The sequence below is a fragment of the Chlamydotis macqueenii genome, chromosome W (genome assembly GCF_036417535.1).
Source record: "Chlamydotis macqueenii isolate bChlMac1 chromosome W, bChlMac1.mat, whole genome shotgun sequence".
NCBI lineage: Eukaryota > Metazoa > Chordata > Aves > Otidiformes > Otididae > Chlamydotis > Chlamydotis macqueenii.
This window is the reverse complement of record NC_141592.1, coordinates 41,882,218-41,905,248: the sequence shown is the minus strand read 5'-3', so window position 1 is coordinate 41,905,248 and position 23,031 is coordinate 41,882,218. Positions and strand designations below refer to the sequence as shown.

The following is a 23,031-nucleotide window of genomic DNA, read 5'->3' as shown; positions in this document are numbered from 1 at the left end:
CCTCATCCACTAAGTGGATCACCTTGTCATAGGAAGAGATCAGTTTAGTCAAGCAAGACCTGCCTTTCATAAACGCATGCTGGCTGGGCCTGATCACCTGGTTGTCCTGTACATGTGTTGTGTGATGGCACTCAAGATGATCTGCTCCATAATCTTGCCCAGCACCAAGGTCAGGCCGACAGGCCTGTAGTTCCCCGGATCCTCCTTCTGGCCCTTCTTGTAGATGGGCGTCACGTTTGCTAACATCCACTCAACTGGGACCTCTATTACATTAGTTTTACGAAATATTAGAAAACCATTCACTAAGAAGTTGAAGTAAATCTGCAGTCTGATGCTGTTCCCATTAAATTTGAGAGCAGAGTTCTGAATGAAGTGCTTCACAGGGTATTTTGATTCACCTTTGACATAGTGCCTGCACTGTGGAGTTCTATCTCAAGATTTTTTTCCTTTCTGTTTTTGACATGTGCTTTTCTTTTTTTGTGTGTGAGATCCATCATTGTGTTTCTAGTTTTGTCTGTGTTCTGGTTTTGTTAGTAAGGGGGGGGCCAAGGTGGTAGCTTCTGTAGGAAACTGCTAGAAGTTGCTCCCCTTTGTTTAGTGGACTCGGCCGGGCCTAGGGCAGACCTGCTGCTGGCCAAGGCCGAGCCAATTGGTAGCAGAATGTCCCGTGATAACGCCTGTGCGATGACGTATTTAAGAAGGGGAAAAAAAGAAAAAAAGAGGAGAAGGAGATGTGAAGCAGCTGAGCGGGGGGCAGAGAAGGGGAGGCACGAGCCTTGTGGGCCTTTCAGGCCTCACCCTCTGGCCTCCTGCCGGGCAGCCGACTGGGCCCAACTTGACCCGGCCTGGCTGCAAGAAGTGGAGAGGTGATGAGAAGTTGAAGTGAATAAGATGTAAAAAGGATCCTGAGAGGCGTCTGCCAGCCTGTTGTGAGGAACGGCTGCAGACGCCAAGGTCAGTGAAGAAGGAGGGGGAGGAGTAACGCGGCTCCTGGCCAAGATTCCCCTGCAGCCCGTGGTGAGGACCATGATGGAGCAGGTTGTGCCCCTTCAGCCCATGGAGGTCCACGGAGGAGCAGAGATCCACTTGGAGCCCGTGAAGGACCCCATATTGGGAAAGGTGAATGCCTGGAGGTGGCTGTGGCCCGTGGAGGGCCCGCTGGGACAGCTGTTCTAGAGGGACTGCACCCCGTGGAAGAGATGACCCACGCCGGAGCAGTTTCACAAAGGACTGTGGTGTATGGGTGGGACCCCACAACAGAGCAGGGGAGGAATGCGAGGAGTTCTTCCCCCGACCATGAAGCAGCGGCGTAAAACAACGCGTGATGAACTGACCGCGACCCCCATTCCCTTCCCCCCCCACCCCGTGCCGCTCAGGAGGGGAGGTAGTATAGATAATGTTAAGCCCGGGAAGAGGGAGGGGTGGGTGGAGTTTATCTTGTTCTCTGTCTCATTCTCCTGCTAATTTTAGAAATAAATGAATAGTTTTCCCCAAGTCGAGTCTGTTTTGCCCATAACGGTAACTTTAAGGATTTCTCCCCGTCCTTATCTCAAACCTCGAGCCGTTTTCCTTATATCATCTCCTCCTATTCTCTCGGAGGGTGGGGGGAGTGAGAGAGAGACTGCGTAGTCTGGTCCCGATCGGGGCTGAACTATGACAGTCTGGAAAAGAATACGATTTTGGGGAACAGTTACAATTGCTTATCTCGGGAGTTTAAAAAAAAATAAAAATGCATCCTACCAGTGTGTGCAGAAGCTGTTGTTCAGGATATGTATGTTATTCCTTAATGTCAGTGTGTTGTGGTTTTGTTTAGTGAGGGGGGGGCCTAAGGTGGTAGCTTCTGTAGGAAACTGCTAGAAGTCGCTCCCCTTTGTTCAGTGGACTCGGCCGGGCCTAGGGCGGACCTGCTGCTGGCCAAGGTCGAGCCGACTGGTAGCAGAATGTTCCATGATAACGCCTCTGCGATAACGTATTTAAGAAGGGGAAAACAGAAAAAAAAAGCATGAAGCAGCGGCGTAAAACAACACGTGATGAACTGACCGCAACCCCCATTCCCTCTCCCCACCCTATGCCGCTCGGAGGGGGGAAGGTAGTAGAGACAATGTTAAGCCTGGGAAGAGGGAGGGGTGGGGGGAGGTTATCTTGTTCTCTGTCTCATTATCCTGCTGTTTGTAGTAATAAATGAATAGTTTTCCCCAAGTCGAGTCTGTTTTGCCCATAATGGTAACTTTAAGGATTTTCTCCCTGTCCTTATCTCAAACCTTGAGCCGTTTTTCTTCTATTATCTCCCCCTGTTTTTTCGGAGGGTGGGGGGAGTGAGAGAGAGACTGCGTAGTCTGGTCCCGATCGGGGCTGAACTACGGCACAGTGTCAATTAATTTAATGGAGAGCCTTCAGTATGAGCCATTTCCAATTGCTTTTTCAATAGTCTGGTGATAGCAAACTATAGCATATTTCTCTATCTGAAAAAGATTATTAGAAGTGTGAAAATGCTTGGTTTTATTTGTAAATAAGAAATAGAATCTAATGTTTAAGTGACTGCTTTCACACTGGTGTAAAGTAATCTGGCAGACTTAAGTTGTGAGCATGAATAACATAAAATGTTGAGTGCGTCCATGATTCAGGCTTTCTGTTTGCAGTTCCTAATACTAATTAGTCATAAATCTCTATCTGTAAAGTGTTACTCTGTAGTCCTGTAATACTGTATTTCCATTGGTAGTTTTGTGTTGAGTTTGCAAGTCCTCAGGACTGAAGTTTGTCAGGCCTACTCTGTATGAACTTTTCTTGATCTGCTCATAGCCTTATTTTAACTTGATTTAGCTGTAACAGTAATTTTTATAATTGATCAAGTGTCTATGGATAATATGATTTTCTTTTATCTTTGTATAGTACCACCATGGTTTTACGATTCTAACATAATAATGTAGTGTAGAGAAATACAGGCCTGGTATGGTAGCAGGGGTCTTGAGAATTGGAGACACAGGATGCCGTGTAGAGGAGTACAGACATGGGATGTTAAGAGATGGGGCACAGGCTTTTGTCACTGGAGACCCCATGGCTATAAACTCACCAGTGGTCAGTTAACAAAATGCAGACCTGGAGCTGGACAAAACTGATTTTAGGGGTAACAGAGAATATTGAAATAGTACCTAGCATCTGTAAAAAGCCACCATATACAGTAAATTCAGATGTAACCTAGAGCTGCAGACCAATGAAGAAAGAGCAAAGATTGTAAAAGCATGTTAGCAAACATGTACAAATTACCCCAAGTGGATCCTGGAGTGAAGAAGAAGCCACCAACATGAACATCATATTCGTCCTGGTGAAGAACTCTAGATGCTGACAACTTGCTGTAGCACTCCCACTCCTCCCCACCAGAAAGAAACTACGAACTGTAGGCCCAAGAGGAGCAGTGGAAGGGTGAACACAACACCAAGAACAAGGGTGGATGTATAACATTTCAACTTTACTATTATTCTTTCTTTTTCTGTAACAATTAGATCTGGACTAATAATGGTTAGATTGTTAAGACTCCAATTATACTAACAGTAAATTCTTGAATATATATTTTAAAAAAAGGTGTGCATAGGAGGAGATGTAGTTGGGGGCAGAAGGGTTCAGTCAAGTATAACTTCTATTTTTTTTCCAGGAAAATGTATCATATTTCTGTGTTTGGGATTAAAGACTGCATGCTTTGGGATTTATGATTCCACGTGTGTGTGAGACCATTAAGCAATTTGTATTTAAATTCTTTAAATCTGAGAAAGTTGGAATAATAATGGGTGGGATTCTTTTCTTGCATCTTATGCTGACTTTACTTTGGAGGAGCTACTCTCAATTTGTACTGCTGTAAATGAGGAAAGGCTCTTGGAGAGTGGAGGAGGAAACTGTTTTTCAGAGTAATGTTTAAATGGGGAAAAATCCTTTTATATACTCTCCTGGTGCAGATCTCTCTTCATTTTTAAAGAAACTGTTAAATGTGAAACTTTTCTTTTCCTAAATCAAAAAGAAAAGGAGGAAATTAATCTAAGCAGAGACTAATCCAGAATAACTAATAGATTGAGCCCTGGCATTAGTGTATAGATTCCTGTTTGACTTAAGAGTCTTTGCAAGTTCTTCTCTAACTATTTTCCATCTCTGTTTCTTACATGCTAAACAGATGACCCAGAAATTAGCCAAAGACAGGAAGAAGGTGCAGTACAACCACCATCAGCTTGATGTGATGTCTGTTCTTTTGTTTGTTGGGGTTTGTTTTTTTTTCCTTTTTATTTTGTGCTTTTCTTTTCTGCATCCAGCAAGTTTTTTTTAGATTTATTTCTGAGCTACCATGTCAGTTAACGTTTCTCAGAAATCAATTGCCTGGTTGACTATCATTAACCATTGCTTATCATTAGCCATTTTGTGTTAGAAATAGAGTAAAGATTGGATTTATCAAAGGGATACAGGTAGTACCGAAAACGCATACCAAAGAAATAAGACTGGCGTGTCAAAGGTTTTTTTTCTGTAAACTGGCAAAATAAAAAAAAAAAGTGCTTTTTAGTGTTTTGCTTGATTCACAGCTGTGTCAAATAAAGGAAAAAAGTATAGACACACAATTATATGCCGACTGACTCGTATTTTAGTAATATGTTATGATTATGGAGATCTTAAATAGTTATGAGATTTTTTAGAAGACACTTAAAATTGCAAGCATTTGCTTTTTGTTTACAAAGATATGGCTTCTGGAGGGAGTTAGTGTGTTAATAGTATGTTGTCTGACTGTGAAGACCCTCTTGCCAGAACTGTGCTATAAGTTATTTAAAACTGCACCTGTGGTACACATTTTTCCATTATTCTGAGCAGTCACTGCTGTTAAGCCCCTGTATGGGAAGGGAGATCAGAGTGTTTTTTTATGGGATTAAAAATTTTGCAAATTATATCTAACCCACTTTCGTATCTAATACAGGGTGTCCATATCTTTTTGTTTATCTTTAGATTCTGCAATCTAATACTTTGTTTTGAATTGCTGTTCTGGTGACTGTGTCTTGTTTGTGATCTAATATCATTATTAAGGGTGTTGCCTAATGTTATTGATGCTATTCCATTTATTTGCAGGCTCCAGAAGGTGAATCTCAACCCATGACTGAAGTCGACCTCTTCATTTCTACGCAGAGAATAAAAGTATTGAATGCAGAAACACAGGTATGGACAAAGAAGCACCTTTGCCAGATCAAGCCTTGTCAGTGTTATAATAATAGTCCCTTGAAAGAGACCTTCATCTACTTGCCAAAATTTGACTTTCAGGGAGTGCTGGCTCTTATACTTCCTTCCAGGAGTTCCTGGTCAAAAATCTATGCTCAAGAACCATGTCACACATGGAATTAATCAGAGTTGTCTGACTGATTTGGCAGGTATGCTAATTGCAGTCAGCCCAAAAGATAAGCAGCTTTGTTCACATTATGGAGCATTCTAGGCAGTTTTCATAGTTTAGCCCCGCTCGGGACCATAGGGAGAGATAATATAAGAAAAAAAAAAGGCTCGAGGTTTGACATAAGGACAGGGAGAGATCCTTAAAGTTACCGTTACGGACAAAACAGACTCGACCTGGGGAAAACTATTTATTTATTATTAAAACCAAAGCAGGATAATGAGAAAGAGAACAAGATAACTACCCCCACCCCTCCCTCTTCCCAGGCTTAACATTATCTCTGCCACCTTCCCCCACCCCGAGTGGCACAGGGGGGAAGAGGGAATGGGGGTTGCGGTCAGTTCATCACAAGTCGCTTTACGCCACTGCTTCCTCCTCAGGGGAAGAACTCCTCCTCACATTCCTCCCCTGCTCCATCGTGGGGTCCCTCCCACGGGCTACAGTCCTTTGTGAACTGCTCCAGTGTGGGTCATTTCTTCCACGAGGTACAGTCCCTCTGGAACGGCTGCCCCAGTGCAGGCCCTCCACGGGCCACAGCCTCCTTCAGGCATCCTCCTGCCCCAGCATGGGGTCCTCCACGGAGACTTTTTTCATTTTTGTAGACATTTATGTAATAAAGGTGTCATACTGCCGTTAATCTCTCTATAAAACACCAAAAGTGCAAGAAGAATTTGCTTAAAACAGCATCTGATACCATTTTGTCTATCCTCCAGGAAACTATGATGGATCATCCTCTGAGGACCATTTCTTACATTGCGGATATAGGGAATATAGTTGTTCTGATGGCTCGTAGACGAATGCCACGATCAAATTCCCAGGACAATGTGGAAACATCTCACCCGTGCCAAGATGGAAAAAGACAATACAAAATGATTTGCCATGTCTTCGAGTCTGAGGATGTAAGGATTTTTTTAATCTTGTGATTTTTCTAGGAGGTAAAATGTGAGCACATCTTGACAGGCTTGAAAGTCTATAGCAAATGGTCCTGTTTGGCTTGTTTGTTAATTGCATAAAAATATTTCATTGAAGTAGAATAACTTGCTTTCTCTTTGCATTATGGAACCCTGTGTTTTACTTGCAAAGTCAGTATTTACAGAACTTCCTTTTTTTCAAGTAAATTAAATACTTTCCTAGAGACAGTGAGGGACAGATTCTAAAACAACACTGTTGCCACAGCTTATGTATACCAGCTCAGGATCTGTGAGAGTGAGCAACCATCAAAGCAGCTTATTTTTATAGGGAGCTTCCATTCCCTAGTGTTGCCACGAGGATTGCTGCTATATGCCATAAAGGGATGTTTTGGGCTTCTTTTGTTTGTTTGAGTTTCCTTTTGATATGATGATGGAGTTCAGAAGGAGTAGCTGAAATTATTCCCACCCCCCCCCCAAAAAAAAAAGCCCAATGAATGATGCTGGGAATTCCAATAGAGTGTCCTTTGTAATTACAAAGTCTCTTTATAATTCCTTGTTTGCTGTTTAAGTCAGGCGATGGTCATCTTCGTCTTCATTGTTATCAACTTGGGGCAAATGCCCTCTCAGACAGTTGTGGGTTTCCCATTCACACCCACTGTGGTGGGTTGACCTTGGCTGGCCACCAGGTGCCCACCAACCCGCTCTCTCACTCTCCCACCTCAGTGGGACAGGGAGAGAATATAAGATGAAAAACTCATGGGCCGAGATAAAGGCAGTTTAGTGAAGAAAAGCAAAGGTCGTGCACAGAAGCAAAGCAAAGCAAAACGATTTATTCTCTACTTCCCATCAGCAGGTGATGTCTAGCCACTTCCTGGGAAGTAGGGCCTCAGTACATGTAGGGGTTGCTTCGGAAGACAAATATCTGAATATCGAATGTCTCCTCTCCTCCTTTCTCTCGGCTTTTATTGCTGAGCACGACATCATATGGTATGGAATAGCCCTTTGGTCAGTTTGGGGCAGCTGTCCTGCCTATGTCCCCTCCCAACCTCTTGCTCACCTCCAGTCTACTGGCCTTTGGGGACAGGGAGGGTTGGAGAGACAGCCTTGATGCCATGGGAGCACTGCTCAGCAGTAGCCAAAGCATTGGTGCTTATCAACACTGTTCTAGCTACAAATACAAAGCACAGCACTATAAGGGCTGCTGTGGGGAAAGTTAACTCCATTCCAGCCAGACCCAATACACCCACTCACACTAGCATCTTATCGTCTGTTCTTACCCAGGCCATTTTACCAAGTGTGGGTGCACAAGCACCCCCACAGAGGGCTGAGTTGTCTGTTATCAAACCTGATGTTCTGTTCTCACTAATTAAAACCCAAACATTTTGAGAAAGAAATATCAGTGCACGTAACTTGTTGATTTTATGTGGTTTGTTTTTTTTAAAAAAAACCCCTAAACTAAATAAACAAGGTGTAAAATCATACACAAATACATCAAAATGAAGTTGGGAGATACAGAGTTGTCAGTCTTATAATCAGGTTAGTCTCAAATAAAATGATCTCACATGGTGCTATCTAATTGACAAGACAGCAAATGTCATTTATTGCTCAGCCCTCCAAATAACAGGATATTATGTCTCCATGGTGACCACCATGTTTATGCTGATCAGATGGTTCATGTAGAGGGAGAGGAATCACTCCCATGTGAAAATCAATGCTTAGACTACAGCAGTCATGCCAGTTAAGGCATCCAGCCAAAATTACAGATGGTGAGGTAATAGCCTATTTCTGCTTCTCGTGCCTTGCACCTCACTTAGGCTTCAAAAAGACTTTGCAGTACAATTTGGAGTATATTAAACTAATTAATAAACATTTAAGTGAAAATATTAATTTCTCACTAATACCTTAGATGTCGTCAAAAATATTTGTAAGGGCTTCCAGATAGGAAAGTTTCCTTTAAGAAGTGTGTATTTCTTTATGCATTTGGGAACCTGTTCTGAAGGCACCATGTTCATATAAATTCTGTGGTTGCAGGTACATATGCAACCTACTGCTGGGATTCTCAGTGTTTTTGCTTCACCTTTTTAGAGGTAGTCCTCTACCAAACCAAATTTGACAGAAAACCTAAAAGATTGATTTTTATACAAAATAGCATATAAGCCACTCTTCTGGTAATGCCCTTCATGAAATTGGCATGCAAATAGAAAGACTAGACTACGTTTTTTGTTGTTTTGAGGTGACTTGGATTTTGTTTGTTGTTTTTTTCTCGGGGGGGGGGGGATGTGCACATCACTAGATCACTAGTGATCACATCACCTGATGTGCTGCCTAGTTTGAGGCTGTTGCTTCTGTATTTCAAATCACACATTTTGTATGCTACTGGTCTCTCTCTCTCTCACTGTCCAGTTCAAAAAGCAAAGATCAAATTGTCAGATGCCAGAGGCAGTGGTTTCTTTTCTCTCAGAATATGATAGCCTTCCTGGATCTATTTCTCAGTATTTTCTTGGCTATTCAGAATGTGTGCTTCCATTAGAGGATTGTTGTCATTACCTTCTGTGGTTTGGTCAGATGATTTAATATTTGTGTTGGACATGATCCTTCCTGTGCCAGAAAATATTATCCTGGAAAGTACAAGAAGTCTGTAGGTCTAAAAAAAAAAAAAAGCATCGATCACTTAATAGTCTGAACATATTCTGAGGTTTTTCAGGACATGAGCATTCCTTGGTCATAGAGTAGTTCAAAAATAGCTTATAAACATTCTAAAAAGTCCCAATGAGTGGGAAGAAATATAGCTCAGAAAGAGTTAAGATAGAAATGTATCTGTTAGCAGCAAAGAGATTTCCACTCTGAAGAGCTTGTAAATCCAATGGAGTAGTAGAGTCTCTTATATATATAAATCTCACATATTTCGCTGTCATCTTTTCTTCTTCTGGGATAGCTGGATATCTAGAAGAATATATCCAGTTAAGCTGATTGTGATACATCTTAAGCCTTCAAATGGGTGATGGCCAAAATGCATCCCTGCTTGGTACTGTCCTTATCTTAAAAACAATGCAACAACAACAGATTTTCTAAGTGTAGTTGGCACTGGATATTCAGAACAGCTCAGCTCCTAAAACATGGCCAAATACTGGATGTCTAAATGGCAGTTGATCTCTTCGTGGATGTCCATCTCAGTGTATGCATCTGAATGTACAAGTCCATATTTATCTCCTCTCTTGCAGATAGTGTGCTGAGCTAATGAGTTGCAGTGCACTCTTCTTGCCATATTGTTCTTGCCATCACATTGTTTTGATCTGAAAGTTTGCAAAATAATGGAAGTCCAGACTCTGTGTGCTGTTGACCTTTTCAGTGCCAGCAATCATGTTTTTTGTCATCAACAAGTTTAAAGCTAGCTTGAGTAGATATAAGATACAAATAGGGTTTTTTTGGGGATTGGGAACCTTTTCCTTACTGAGGCCTGAATTCGGCTGCATGTAAAAACACAGCTTAGCTGTGTTGCTACATCCCCAGCACACTCCCACACCACAGGCGATGGAGTCCTCCCATCTTCTTTCCCTCCCCTTCCCCCTAACCAGAACTACACACCAGAGGGCAGTTTCATTCCACGCTGTGACCAGCACCCCTACACTCCACAGTGCTTCCTGCACCCAGCACTCTGGTTATGCACAGCACTGTTCCACACTCAGTTTCCTGTACTGCTCCCATCAGCTCTGTACTCATGCCATGTTGCTTTCCACTTGTAAACAATATGTATATCATTCCAAGTTTACCTTGATCACCTCACAACAAAGGATTCCACTAATCTGCTCTTTTCAGCTGCTTCCTTGCATGGCACAGAGATCAGAGCTTTCCCTTTACATGCCTTTGTTTTTCTACCCATCCCTGCCTCTACCACCAGTAGCAGGTGGCAGGAGCTAGAATCATAGAATCATAGAATGGTTTGGCTTGGAAGGGACCTTTAAAGACCATCTAGTCCAACCCCCCTGCCATAGGCAGGGACATCTTTCACTAGATTAGCTTGCTCAAAGCCCCTTCCAACCTGACTTTGAACACTTCCAGGGATGGGACATTGACACCCTGCCTCCTGACACCCTGTCCTTTGAACAATATTGGCAGCATAGACAGACTGCCGACACCACACCCTTGACCAGTATAGGCAGCATAGACAGACTGCCCACACCCTTCCCCCGACTGACATTGGCAGCATAGGCAGGATGCCACCCACATTGTTCACGTAAGGTACGATTCTCTCAAATCACACTACCATTGGTGGAGCCATGGGATGACACAACTCTTACCTACATTCAAAAGGCATTTGCACAATTGGCTGTTGCTGCCAGATGACTTGGACACCAAGTGTCCCTGGCAGTCCACCAGAGCCATGGCACCACTTATGATCCTGTGTTTGCTATTGGTGATCGGGTGAGTCGCCATATGGGTGCGTTGTTGCTCATCTTTCCTGCTGCCTCATTAAAGCTTTGTTTTATAACATATTGTCAGACTCCATTACCCTTTGGATCACAGGCATCCACAACTTCTCTGGGCAACCTGTTCCAGTGTCTCACCACCCTCATCGTAAAAAAATTTCTTCCTTATATCTGATCTAAAACTACCCTCTCTCAGTTTAAAACTGTTGCCACCTGTCTGGCCACCACAGGCTTTGGTAAAAAGTCTCTCTCCATCTTTCCTATAAGCCCCCTTTCTATATTGAAAGGTTGCAATAAGGTCTCCCCAAGGCCTCCTCTTCTCCAGGCTGAACAGCCCCAACTCTCTCAGCCTTTCTTCATAGGAGAAGTGTTCCAGTCTTCTGATCATTTTTGTGGCCCTCCTCTGGACCCGCTCTAACAGGTCCATGTTTGTCTTTTGCTGGAGACCCCAGAGCTGGATGCAGTACTCCAGGAGAGGTCTCACGAGAGTGGAGTAGAGGGGCAGGATCCCCTCCCTCGACCTGCTGGCCACGCTTCTTTTGATGCAGCCCAGGATGCGGTTGGCTTTCTGGGCTGCAAGCGCACATTGTCGGCTCATGTCTAATTTTTCATCCACCAATATCCCCAAGTCCTTCTTGGCATGGCTGCTCTCAATCAATTTAGCAGCCAGTCTGTACTGATACTGAGGATTGCCCCAACCCACGTGCAGGACCTTGCACTTGGCCTGGTTGAACTTCATGAGGTTGGCACGGGCCCACCTCTCCAGCCTGTCAAGGTCCCTCTGGATGGCATCCCTCCCTTCCAGCATGTCAACGGCACCACACAGCTTGGTGTCATCTGCAAACTTGCTGAGGGTGCACTCAATCCCACTCTCTATGTCATTAATGAAGATATTAAACAGTATTGGTCCTAGTATGGACCCTTGAGGGACACCATTTGTTACTGGTTTCCACTTGAACATTGAGCCATTGACTGTAACTCTTTGGATGCGATCATCCAGCCAATTCCTTATCCATGTAACAGTCCATCCGTCAAACCCATATCTCTCCAATTTAGCAGCAAGACTGTTGTGGGGGACAACGTGAAAGCCTTACAGAAGTCCAGGTAGATGACATCCGCAGCTCTTCCCTTGCCCACTAATGCAGTCACTCCATCGTTGATGGCCACTAGATTAGTCCGGCACAATTTTCCCTTGGTCAAGCCATGTTGGCTGTCTCTAATCACCTCTCTGTCTTCCACATGTTTTGACATAGCTTACAGGAGGATCTGCTCCATGATCTTACTGGGCATGGAGGTACATCTGACTGGTCAGCAGTTCCCAGGGTCCTCCTTATTACCTTTTTAAAAATTGGGTACAATATTCCCTTTTTTCCAGGCACTAGAACAGCTCACAGGGACTAATGCAGCAGTGAGTGAAAGCAACAAAACCGGCTGGGGACTGACTAGCTGGAGAGTAGCTCTGCTGAAAAGGCCCTGGGAGGTCTTGGCAAACATGCTGAACACGAGCCAGCAAGTACGCACTGGCAGCAAAGGCAACCAACGGCATCCTGAGTTGGATTAAAAGGAGCATAAGCAGTAAATTTCAGGAAATGATTCTTCCTCACTACTCGACACTCATTAGACCACCTCTAGGATATCACGGCCAGTTTTGAGTCCACCGCTCCCCGCCAAGACAAGAAAGGCATTGGCAAACTGGAGTGAGTTCAGCAGAAGGCCATCAAGATGATCAGGGGGCTGGAGCACTTGCCCTTTGAGGAGAGACTGAGGGAACGGGGCTTGTTCCACCTGGAGAAGAGAAAGCTTCAGGGGACCCTAACAGCAGCCAACCTCCTCGCAGTGGTGCATGGTGGGAGTATGAGAGCTAACAGGCATACATTGAAACAAGAAAGGTTCAGACTGGATACAAGGAAAAGCTTTTTCATCATGAGAACTGTCAAGCATTGGAACAGGCTTCCCAGAGAAGTTATATAGTGTGTCCTTGAAGATTTTTCGATATCTGACTAAAAAACCTGAGTAACCTGATCTGACCTCATAGTTGATTGCTTTGAACAGGAGATTGGACTACAGACCCCCTGAGGTCCCTTCCAGCCTTAATGATTCTGTGATCGTGGACGACTTGCAGTCACATTAAGAGCTGGACATGCTCAACAGGCCAGTTGTTTCCACCTTTTCCATACCTTATGTCGTAGTTCAGCCCCGATCGGGACCAGACTACGCAGTCTCTCTCTCGCACCCCCCGCCCTCCAAGAGAATAGGGGGAGATGATATAAGGAAAATGGCTCAAGGTTTGAGATAAGGATGGGGAGTAATCCATAAAATTACCGCTACGGGCAAAACAGACTCAACTTGGGGAAAAATACTCATTTATTTCTAAAACTAGCAGGATAATGAGACAGGGAACAAGATAACCTCCCCCCACCCCTCCCTCTTCCCAAGCTTAACATTATCTATACTACCTCCTCCCCCCACTGAGCGGCACAGAGGGGAAGAGGGAATGGGGGTCGCGGTCAGTTCATCACACGTTGTTTCACGCCGCTACTTCATCATCGGGGGAAGAACTCCTCACATTCCTCCCCTGCTCTGTTGTGGGGTCCCACCCATACGCCACAGTCCTTTGTGAAACTGCTCCAGCGTGAGTCATCTCTTCCACGGGGTGCAGTCCCTCCAGAACAGCTGTCCCAGCGGGCCCTCCATGGGCCACAGCCTCCTTCAGGCCTCCACCTGCTCCGGCATGGGGTCTTCCACGGGCTGCAGGTGGATCTCTGCTCCTCCGTGGACCTCCATGGGCTGCAGGGGGACAACCTGCTCCACCATGGTCATCACCACAGGCTGCAGGGGAATCTTGGCCAGGAGCCACATTACTCTTCCCCCTCCTTCTTCACTGACCTTGGCGTCTGCAGCCGTTCCTCACAACAGGCTGGTAGATGTCTCTCAGGATCCTTTTTGCATCTTATTCACTTCTCATCTCCTCTCCACTTCTTGCAGCCAGGCTGGGCCAAGTTGGGCCCAGTCGGCTGTCCGGCAGGAGGCCAGAGGGTGAGGCCTACAACACCCACAAGGCTCGCACCTCCCCCTCTCTGCCCCCGCTCAGTTGCTTCACATGTTCTTCTCCTTTTTTTTTCCTGTTTTCCCTTTCTTAAATACGTTATCGCAGAGGCGTTATCACGGGACATTCTGCTACCAATTGGTTCGGCCTTGGCTAGCAGCGGGTCCGCCCTAGGCCCGGCCGAGTCCACTAAACAAAGGGGAGTGACTTCTAGCAGTTTCCTACAGAAGCTACCACCTTAGGCCCCCCCTTCACCCAACAAAACCAGAACACCTTATCTGACAGTAACTTGAAACAGAGTTGTGAGAATTTTAAAGGAAAGTGTGGAGGCAGAAAGTGCAACGCAGCTGTTTGACATTGATGAATTTAGGCCATGTCCTTGAACACCACTTGCTCAATAACAAAAAACAGCAACTAGAACAAGATAAGGAAATACCAAAAACAAAAATAGTAAAGACAACCAAAAAACTATAACCAATCCAAATGAAGCATAAGGCACATGAACAGTATATTGCTACCAATCAAATTAGGTAGGACAAGGAGTAATGGTTTTAAAATAGTGGGGGGTAGATTTAGATTGGAAATTAGGAAAAAATTTTTTACAATGCGAGTTATAGGACACTGGAACAGGTTGCCCAGAAAGGTGGTGGAAGCCCCATCTCTGGAAACGTTCAAGGCCCGGCTGGATGAGGCTCTGAGCAACCTTATCTAGTTGGGGATGTCCCTGCTCCTTGCAGGGGGGTTGGACTAGATGACCTTTGAAGGTCCCTTCCAACCCTAACCATTCTATGATTCTATAAGTGTGTGCGCTTCACGTGTAACTTAGATAGAGTATAAAAGACTAATGCTGACTAACAATAAAGGTCTCTGGAACACCATCCATGGAGTCCGTGTTTTTACTGCCACAGGAAAGCATGGGTGAGAAGGAAGAGTAGGAAATATTGTAGCATAGCTGAGGTGGGACAGAACCTCAAGAGACTGTCTAGTTGAACCTCAGCTGCTCAAGCAGAGTCCACTAGAACCGGTTGCCCAGGACTATGTCCAGTTGTGTTTTGAATATCTCCAAGGATAGAGATTCCACAACCTCTCTGAGCAACCTGTTCTAGTATTCAACCACACCCTCACAGTAAAAAAGTGTGTTCTTAAGTTTAAGTGAAATTTTCTGTGTTTCCGTTTGTGCCCATTGCCTCTTGTCCTGTCACTGGGCACCACTGAAAAGAATCTGACTCCGTCTTCTTTACACTCTCCCATCAGTTATTTATACATATTGATAAGATCCCTCATGAGCCTTCTCTTCTCCAGGCTAAACATTCACAACTCTCTCAGCCTTTCCTCATAAGACAGATGCTCCAGTCCCTTAATGATCTTTGTGGCCCTTCATTGACTTCTCTCCAGTGTGTCTATATCTCTCTTGTACTGGGGAGCCCGGAACTAGACACAGGACTCCAGGTGTGACCTCACCAGTGCTGAGTAGAGGGGAAGGATCACCTCCTTCAACCTGCTGTCAACACTCCTCCTAATGCAGCCCAAGATACTTTTGCCTTATTTTAAAGGCCTTCTCATTACCTTTTAAAATGTTGTTGTGTGTTTTCTAGAAGATGTTTTTATTTTTCATTGATGGCTTGATTTTGTCCCAGAAGTGAAAACTAGCACGGACGAGAGCTCACATTCTCCCTCTGGAGTCTCAGTTTCAAGTAATGCAATGAATATACCTTTATGTTAGCAGTAGTTAGCTGTGAAAGAAAAGCTTTACTTGTGTTTCTTATGTGTAGCTACTTGTTCAACTGAGTTCACTGTATGGGTGACTATGTTGATGTTCTGTTTTGCTTTTTTAATTATTACTTTAAGTTCATTTTTAAAAAATTTATTCCAGTTCCTTAACTTGTAGGCATAAACCATTTTGCAGCTTGTTTGTAACAGAGAATGTGTCAGTGAATTAAACCATTGGAATGTTTGATGTTCTTCTTTTCTTCTTTGGGAATTACTACAGGCACAGCTGATTGCACAGTCTATAGGTCAAGCATTTAGCGTGGCCTACCAGGAATTTCTGAGGGCAAATGGAATCAATCCAGAAGACTTAAGCCGGAAGGAATATAGTGACTTGCTCAATACCCAGGACATGTACAATGATGACCTGATTCATTTTTCCAAATCTGAAAACTGCAAAGATGTATGTCTCTGCTTTTTTTCCATAACACTGTTAAGTTCATGTATCCTGAGTTCAGGCCTGTACTGTTAACAATTAGAAAGCTATTAGTGCTTCTAATAAATAACCTCACTGAGGTAATTTCTATCCTTCCCAGTAGGTTTATCCTGTGGGCAATTCTGTTTTAAGAAAAAGCAGTGAATCCTAAATTTATCAATAGTTGAATGTTTTACTGTCTCTATGTGTTCTTTTTACCAAACATTCTTCACATTTGAGACATTACATGTCAATGAAGTGAATATACAGTAGACAGTATAAAATTTTTGGAGGCACTGAGGTTGATAAGAGTGGTTGACCTCAGATTTTAAAAGGTTATATATTTGCTGCTGGTTTTATTAATAAAGATGAAGTAGTGTAACACTGCAATACATGGGTAATTGTTACCAAAAATACAAGTACTTTAAATATGTTCTGTCCACCAAAGTCCATCATGCCAGGGTTTCTTCTATACCAGCTCCCTCCAGCCATATGAACAGATGAGTTCTATTTGAGGGAGGATTTTGAATTCAACAAAATCTCTAGCTTTAATGTTATTTGATGGTTGAAGGCATTTAAACTGTGTTAAACTATATACCTTACTGTGTTTTGCCTTTGAATAAGAAAGGCATTTTGCAAATGAGAAGCCTGTGTTTGTTTATATAGAAACATATGGGGGTGGGATCATCAGTTCCATAGATGAGAAAAAAGATTTTGTTTGAAACTCTCTTTCTTATGATTCAGGTTTACATTGAAAAGCAAAAGGGAGAAATTCTAGGTGTAGTGATTGTGGAATCTGGCTGGGGATCCATTTTGCCTACAGTTATCATAGCCAACATGATGCATGGAGGACCAGCAGAGAAGTCTGGGAAACTAAATATAGGGGACCAGATCATGTCAATTAATGGGACCAGTTTGGTTGGCTTACCACTCTCAACATGCCAGAGCATTATAAAGGTACAGAGAATATTCCTGGATATTACATATTTTAAAACCTTTATTGGAGTAGTGGAAGAGCAAAAAGTATAGAACTATTTGTTGTTTGTTAACTCCGATCTTGTGCATTTTATAGCAGTTTCCTTTTGATGACCTTAAAGTAGAGAGCAAATTCTGTTTTACCTATTTTCTGAGCCCTAAGAAGGGAGCTATGCATTTAGCTGCTTAGACTGGGTCACAGTGCAGGACTTCAGGCCCCAAGGGTATTTGGATCCAAAAGGAAGATGTCTATTACTATCTGGAGGCACCTAAACTTCATAGGACAGTCTGAGACATAGGTGCCTAAAATCTACATTGATGCAATTTTAGACATTTGAATGATTCCTGTGATCTAGTTCCTAGAGAATGGAGTAATTTTTTTAAAAATTTGGTTTGTTAAAACATATTTTAACATTTTTCTAAGCTTTGAATCTAAAAGAAGAATGAAGCCTATTTATTTTCTGTAGAAACAACTTGAGTATATTGGAAAGTATAATGTTTCTTTGAACTTGGCTAAATGGTGGGTTTTTTTAATTGGCAGAACTTTCTTTTCATTGACATGAGAGCATATGTGGTGGTTTAGCCCAGATCACCACACAGTTTCTCACTCACCCTCCCCCTACCCAGTGGGACGGGGGAGAGAAATTGGGAAGAAAGGAAAACTCGTGGGTTGAGATAAAAACAGTTTACTAAAAATACTAAAAACTACAAAGCTAACAGGATATAAGGATATTAATATATACAAAATATACAAAATGAACAGTGTACAATTTCTCACCACCTGATGTCCGAATGACTGACGCAGCCCATCCTGAGCAGTGATCACGGAAACGACACCGAGCAGCAAGCAAAGGGGGGAGAGCAAGCTAGCAAGGTAGAGGGAACGATGCCAGCAAGCAAGAGAGAAGAAAAGGATGCCAAGGGTGCCCGAACGGATACCCAAATGGAATGGATGCCAGAAAAGGATGCCCCCTCCCATGGGCAACCCCCACTTATATACTGAGCATGACGTTTATGGCATGGAATACTCTCTTTGGCCACTTTGGGTCAATTATTCTGTCTGTCTTTCTCCCAGCTTCCTGCATCTGCACGTTAACGAGACTTGGAAAGCCAGACAGTGTCCTTGGTCTCATTAACAACAACTCGTATCATCAGTATCATCAGGGTGTTTTTATCAACATTCTTCACACATGAAATCCAAAACACACCAGCTGCTGAGGAGAAGTTCATCTCCTCTCCACTTCTTGCAGCCAGGCCGGACTGAGTCGGGCCCAGTCGGCTGCCTGGCGAGAGGCCAGAGGGTGAGGCCTGCAAGGCCCATGAGGCCTGCGCCTCCCCCTCTGCGCCTCTGCCCCCACTCAGCTTCTTTACAACTTCTCTTCTCTCTTTTTTTTTTCTGTTTTCCCTTTCTTAAATACGTTATCGCAGAGGCGTTATCACGGGACATTCTGCTACCAGTCGGCTCGGCCTTGGCCAGCAGCAGGTCCGCCCTAGGCCCGGCCGAGTCCACTGAACAAAGGGGAGCGAATTCTAGCAGTTTCCTACAGAAGCTACCACCACTCATATAGATGGACTTTTGCTGTGATGCGTTAAGAATATTCTGTACTTTCTCAAAACGAAAACAATCAAAAAACCAGCTTTGCTGTCTCCTGCCTTTTAGAGACCTTTTTACTCCTTTTTCATGGGTACATGAGGCTATTGCCTGAGGAACTGCTAGCCATTTATCTTTCTGTTAAGAAGGTAGCTGATGCATTTTCAGGTCTTTATAGCCATGCATCTAGAACTGATTATGTAACATTTTTGGATAATACAAATGAATCCTCAAATGAAACATCAATCATCTAAGTATATATTTCAATGTTACGGAAATATCCTAAGATTGCAATCTTTTTTAGCATGCTATAAGCATTCCTATGAAAAGATAAGCATTTTATATAGATGAGGAGAATATCTTGTAAGTACTTCACATAAGGTTATTCTAAAATTAGAGATGTAAGCCTTGCTACTAATTGACCATAAACCATTTACAAACTGACAGATTTAGGAAGAAATTTTCTGTATGCGATGGTTATTCCCTAATTGTATTATGCTACTTATGTCTTTTTCAGAAGCATCTGGTGCTAACTACTATCAGAAACAGATTCAGGGACTGTGCAACTGTTATGTTCAGGCAGTTAGAAGCATTGACTTTTCATCTCAGCAGAATGTCAGTCTCAAGTCAGTACCAAGTCTAAAGTTAGATTCAACAAAATCAGCAGCAGTAAACTGCATGTAGAGACATCAGTACCTTAGCTGTAATAGGAGTTATTTTTCTGAATGAAATCCTAATCTTGTTGAAGTCAGTTACTCTACAATTATCTCCACTTTTATGTTTGGGTTTTCCTTCATTTAGTTCTTCCGGTAGCAAAGATTTAATGGTGAATGTGAAAAATCCAGTTTAGAAGGGAGGGGTAATGTAAATGTGAGTATTGCTTATACAAGGACTTGATGTTTGCGTTACAGGATTGAATATAACTACACCAGAAAAGCCACTTATTTGTAACTATCTATCTTAGCTGCATATTTTAAATTTCATTTCCCAGCCAGAATGTTTAGCAGTTTTCTGGTCAACTGCATAGACCTACTTTTTATTTCCTTTGCTTCCTTTAGAACAATAATTTGTGTTCTCAAATGAAGAAATTGCCAACAGGAAGCTAGATTTCTTAAAACAACCACATCAACTACTTGACAAGAAGAGGTTTATACTGCATCATTCAATTCACTGAGCATCCTGTTGCTTGTGTCTGCTGTTCAGGAATTCTGTTTCATAATGATACATTCAAAGAACTGCTTATTCAGGGCTATTCCCATGTTAACATTCTAAGTATTGTTTCTCCTAGTGCTCATGTTAAATTGTTTCACCCCATCTTTGTCAACATTTTTCATGGTGATGGTTATTTTTTGCAGGGTTTGAAAAATCAAGCCCAAGTTAAACTGAATGTGGTTAGATGTCCTCCGGTAACCACAGTCTTGATCAGGAGACCTGACCTCAGATACCAGTTAGGCTTCAGTGTACAGAATGGGATTGTAAGTAGCTTCCAGATCTTCTGGTGATGCTTTTACATATGTTAAAGTTTACGTATGTAATGAATTGTATCTTTTCCCTCTCTGTAGCAGGGGTTCAGTACACATTTTAAGTCTAAAATATAAAAGCTGAACTGGTCAAAGTTATCATAGAATTAGAGTCTTTAAGGTTGGAAAAGATGTCCAAGATCAAGTCCAATCATTATTCATCTGTCTTTTTTCCCAGTCAAAAGTGGGAAAAGAAACTTTATTTCATAGCTTTAGAATCAATCGGAGGAGTGAAAAGGCTGATTTAGGCTAAAGAAACAAAAGTGTATGGAGAAGGCTGCTTTCAGTCTGTATCATTTGTGTCTCTGACCAAACCATTCTATATGGTCTCAAAAGAAAGAGTCTATCTTTGATTCTCTCTTAATGCAAGGCTTATGCACTTTGAACTTTTTGTAAACTATGGTTCTTCATACACTCTTAAATTTTCAAACCATGAAGTAACAAGTATAATGCGGATAGCTTTTGGTGGATAGTTTCTTTTGCTTTTGGAAGAGAATGTGTAGTACTCAATTGCTAGTAAATGTTACTTTGAATCAGTGATCCACTACATTTTAGACTTTGTTGCAAATACATGTATTTAAATATTGAATTATCATTTGTGGTCAAAAGCCTCTGTTCCATATCAAAATTGTGTTAATTTTGTCCTTTCCCTTCCAGATCTGTAGCCTTATGAGAGGAGGTATAGCAGAGCGAGGAGGAGTGCGAGTTGGACATCGTATCATTGAAATCAATGGGCAGAGTGTTGTAGCAAAACCTCATGAGAAAATTATTCACATTCTCTCAAATGCTATTGGTGAGGTAGGAGTAAGCAGTGTGCCTAGACAATATTGCATATTTCATCATCATTGCCTCTTTTGGGTTGTTACTGTTCAAACATAAATATTAGAAGTGAGAGTGAGAACCACCAATATTTTTCTTATTATTGAAGCGCCCACAATTTCAGATAAAATTGAGATGGTTGGTAGATACTCAACACCTTAGAGAATCCTTTTTCCCCAGACCTTAGTATGGATATGAATATTCTCAGGCTTTCCTTTTCCCTCTGTCGTATGTTACCTCAGCTAGTTTCTTACCTAGTGCTCCCTAGGCTATGGACACTCATGGTTTTGGTAGTATGCCTAATAAGAGTATTAATTAACATATCTTATTACCTTCTAGGTTCATATGAAGACCATGCCAGCTGCTATGTACAGATTGTTGACTGCGCAAGAGCAACCAGTTTATATCTAAGGCTGACACCTCACCTTCACAACACGCATGAAGGATAGTTTTCTTCATTACTGCTTCCTTTTCTAGTGCTGCATTTGTGTCCGCAGATACATTTCTCTCTCTCCTCAACATTTGCTATGTGTAGAGGGGGAGGGAAAATATAGCCATGAGACTTTTTGGTTGCATCTCTGTACAAGTAAAGCTTTATGCAACTCCACACACAGAGTAAATAGCAGCAACAGTGTCCATGGTAAGATTTACAAAAAGAAGACTTATGATTCTATGCCTATGAAGAATGGGTAACTGATGCTGTCATAAAACCCATTGTTCAAATGCACACCCTTTAATTTCTGTTCTTCAGGATAGTAGAACCCCAAAAGGTGCTCCGTGAGCTGGTACAGACAATGCAGTTTTGACATGTTTCAGCAAACAATTAAGGAGATGTGATTTTTTTTTGCAGTTGTGTCCCCCAGGTTTCTAATTTTTAAAATATTTGTTTTTCAAATGCAATGTGTCTTTTATATGCCCATTTCAGAGGTTAAATGAGGGGAGAGGGAAGTGATCTCTAAATCTAATCCAGCCCCATATTGAGGAGCTCTGCTGAGAAGCTATACATTCTAAGCTCTTAATTACAGATTTGGTGCACGCAACTTTGTGCTTGTGTATACTGACGTTTTTAAATTGTGCTTGATATTTATGAAGCTTGAAAATAATAGGTCTGCACACTGTTCTAAGTAATTTCGTTACACTGAGACAGTTTAAAAGTATTTTTTATTGAAAAACGTCTAGTTTTATTGACATTTTTATTTAGATACAGATAAATGGGAGAAGTTAAGGTAAGGTGGGAATAAATTTATTCATTTATTTATTTATATAAGTTAATTAGTTATTTGTTTTTCCATGTGATACTTAGAAGATGTGTGAGTACTATATGGATTTGTATGAAGAAGAAATGTAGAGATGTATGAAATTCAGGATTTGACTGGTCTATAACTTATATCAGGGACAAAAGGGAAAAACAGGAAAAGAATAAAGTAGCTGATGGCTCTTTTTCCTCAAGAAGAAAACATTCAATTTTGTGTAGCTACATTCTGTCTGTACTGCATACTGCTGTTTACACTGAATTTGAACCATATATTTAGACCAGGCTGATGCCTTGAATTGTCTGAAAGCAACAGTTTCTGCCATGTCATATTGTGATATAAAGGCTCAATGTGATTAAAAACAAGACCAGAACATATACGGGAAAAAAAAATTCCATCCTTTTTGCTTGAAAATGGTGTGATGCTTATAACAATTAATTTCCCAGTTACTGTGGAATAGATGGTGCAGCGCATTGTATTTGGAGACTAGTAATGATACCTGGACTTTATTACAGAGATTTCATGGATGTGTATGTACACATGCACACTTCTGTTGATGAAAGCCATGAAAACTCTGGTTTTATCTGAGCACTTGGTTTCCATCTCTGGTCAGAGGTTTATTGTTGCCTTTCAGAAACCATGGACATATGTGGGCTGAACAGAGAGACAGAGAAAAAATAAGCTTTATATTTCAATGGGCAGTAAGGGAGATAATGGAATGGAGCATAAACTATCGTAATAAGTGAATACATTTTAGTTCGAAAGTAGTGTACAATGACTTGATTTACTGCAGTTCTTGTTGTTGCATAATTTAATCTCAATCTCTGGAATATCAGATTTTGCAAGCAAATGGTATTAGTATTCCAGGTTAGTGCTATCAGACTGATGTGGATTGTGAAT

The 23,031-nt window shown here is 42.2% G+C and overlaps 1 protein-coding gene across 1 annotated transcript in view; it reads left to right on the top strand.

Annotated features, from left to right (window-relative positions):
* Window positions 1-21,289, top strand: part of LOC147596697 (amyloid-beta A4 precursor protein-binding family A member 1-like) — a 42,158-nt gene extending 20,869 nt beyond the window's left edge. Inside the window, exons 5-12 of the mRNA XM_086769505.1 lie at window positions 4,160-4,192; window positions 5,095-5,181; window positions 6,121-6,306; window positions 15,782-15,961; window positions 16,718-16,930; window positions 19,895-20,014; window positions 20,717-20,857; window positions 21,218-21,289. Coding sequence (XP_086625631.1) covers window positions 4,160-4,192; window positions 5,095-5,181; window positions 6,121-6,306; window positions 15,782-15,961; window positions 16,718-16,930; window positions 19,895-20,014; window positions 20,717-20,857; window positions 21,218-21,289 — 1,032 coding nt within the window. The remainder of the gene's footprint in view (window positions 1-4,159; window positions 4,193-5,094; window positions 5,182-6,120; window positions 6,307-15,781; window positions 15,962-16,717; window positions 16,931-19,894; window positions 20,015-20,716; window positions 20,858-21,217) is intronic.
* Window positions 21,290-23,031: the final 1,742 nt, after the last annotated feature.